Genomic DNA, 2,061 nt, shown 5'->3' with positions numbered 1-2,061 from the left:
TTACCAACCTAGTGTTAATTAGTGTGGAACCATCCCACTCAAAAAGTATGTATGTATATATATATATATATATATATATATAAATATCTATAGATATATATATAACGATGGTTATCTCCGCAATTGACGATTTCTAGTAGCACCTGCATGCCGTATAGTTGGTGACCACAAAATTGGAACATCATTTGATGGCAGGCATTGCCTATCGATCATGGTAGACCTTGTCCAGGCCAACTCAACAATTCTGAGTGGCGAATGAAGAAGAAATGGGTGTTTCGGGAGAGGTAGTGGTGGCTGCACTCAGCAACAAGCTCAAGCCTGCGTATCTGAACGTCGTTGACACACCTGCCGAATGCGGTGCAAGCTCTCTAGTGGAGGTTGTATCGTCTGCCTTTGAGGGAAAATGACTTCTTGAGTGCCATTGCCTTGTAAATATATACAGATTTTGAGCAGGAGATGCAACAGATACATGCCCTTTCACTTACAAAAGCCTTAACTCCATAGCAACAAGCAAAGAAGAATGGAAAAGAAATTACCAGCAAAACAAACCAGAAAGCAATCAATCTTCTTCATCCTCTAGACAAGAAAATGCTACAAGTAGCATGCAAGGAGTCATGCATATCTGGGTACCAAAAGCACAAGTCACGGACAAGCTGTCTCAAATTTGGGTGCCCAAGACATCATCTACCATACCAAAGAAGGTTCCAAAGTTAAAGACACAAAGAATAGCATCTTTGAGCAGGGGACCTAACACAAGATGGATTTGGAGGAAAAAGGAGCACTTATCTTCTCCGCAAACTGTAAAACCGATGAAGCAATGGAGAGTTAAATCTCAAAACACTCAACCACAACAGCTCATCAATAAAAAACCAAGATACCAATAGCTCAGGAATTCAATGTGCCAAAGCATCCTGACGGTACAATAAAGCGAACACTTTGTGGCACTCCTTCTCTCTCAGCCAACTATTACCTTTACCACACACTATGCATGCAAATGTCTTTTTCTTTTCCCCTCGTTAGGTTCACACAGACACACACTCCTACAACCTGCAAACCACATGCCGAGGTTGCTCTTGCCGCCGTAATATCCCCTCCATACACCTCAGACCACTCGACACACTCAATGGCCATGTAACTCTACCTCTCCCTCCCTCGCCAATAGTCAGCCCCTGCATGCCAATTAACCACCCATTCCCTCACCTTTTGTGGCGTTTCCTCTTTCGTAGAGTATGCAGCCACAATTTGAGTCCCCCTTTGCTTGCGGCACCCACACCCCTACTCCAATGAATTTGGTGGCTACTGTGTTTCACGCAGGACTACCACAACCACCGCCTTTTCTCTCTCTTTCCCTTTTGTTTCACTATCACCTTCCAACCAGCAGTAGAATCTCTCTCGTACGTCCCAAGGAAGCTCAGCTTGCACCCACGTGAGATATGGCGTCTGACATCTTGACCAGGATGCTTGCGGGCATGGGAAGGCACCTAGCATCACCCACCATGTCCAACAGAGCACCTATCTATAGAGCCTCCTTCTGCAGCCTCTTCTTAGACCCTGACAAAGCCGCTATGGTTGAGAACAATGAAGCCCACCTCAATATTAAATATCACAAGCCTGTTTCCCTCATCACTCGAGCATCCCGTGGACTTGGTCTTGAGTTTGGCCAGTACATCCTCTTCATCTCGTAAGCTACAGCAGGTTGCTAGCTCACTACAATCGGCATCGTACTCCTTGGTGGATGCCACAAGCTGCAACCTCTCTTGCAGATCACCAGCCTCCACTAGCTCCCTGCCGTTGGCTACCCCATCCTTTGCTTCGAGTGACCTCGCCATGGCCAAAAACCAGCCCTATTTGCAGGCACCATAAGCCCCCTCTCTCTCTCTTTCTCTCTCTCCCCTCCCAGTACGCCTACTTATAGAGGCGGGCATTGACGATGTTGACGATGATTTATTTTTATTTTTATTTTTTTCTTTACTTCATTTTTATTTGTAGCCAATCATTGGATTTGATTATTAGATTCACATGGATTGTATCAGTTTGGCCTCATATTTAATTTTGGCCTTT

The 2,061-nt window shown here is 45.0% G+C and overlaps 1 protein-coding gene across 1 annotated transcript; it reads right to left on the bottom strand.

Annotated features, from left to right (window-relative positions):
- Positions 1–1,544: 1,544 nt before the first annotated feature.
- On the bottom strand, positions 1,545–1,829 carry LOC147449936 (uncharacterized). Its single transcript, XM_086522741.1, has one exon. It carries the CDS (start codon positions 1,827–1,829, stop codon positions 1,545–1,547), a length of 285 nt encoding a protein of 94 aa, XP_086378867.1.
- Positions 1,830–2,061: the final 232 nt, after the last annotated feature.

The sequence above is a fragment of the Adiantum capillus-veneris genome, chromosome 10 (genome assembly GCF_014529385.1).
Source record: "Adiantum capillus-veneris isolate H3 chromosome 10, ASM1452938v2, whole genome shotgun sequence".
In the NCBI taxonomy this organism is placed as follows: domain Eukaryota; kingdom Viridiplantae; phylum Streptophyta; class Polypodiopsida; order Polypodiales; family Pteridaceae; genus Adiantum; species Adiantum capillus-veneris.
Note: the sequence above shows the minus strand (reverse complement) of the source record. Positions and strands in the feature narration are given on the sequence as shown.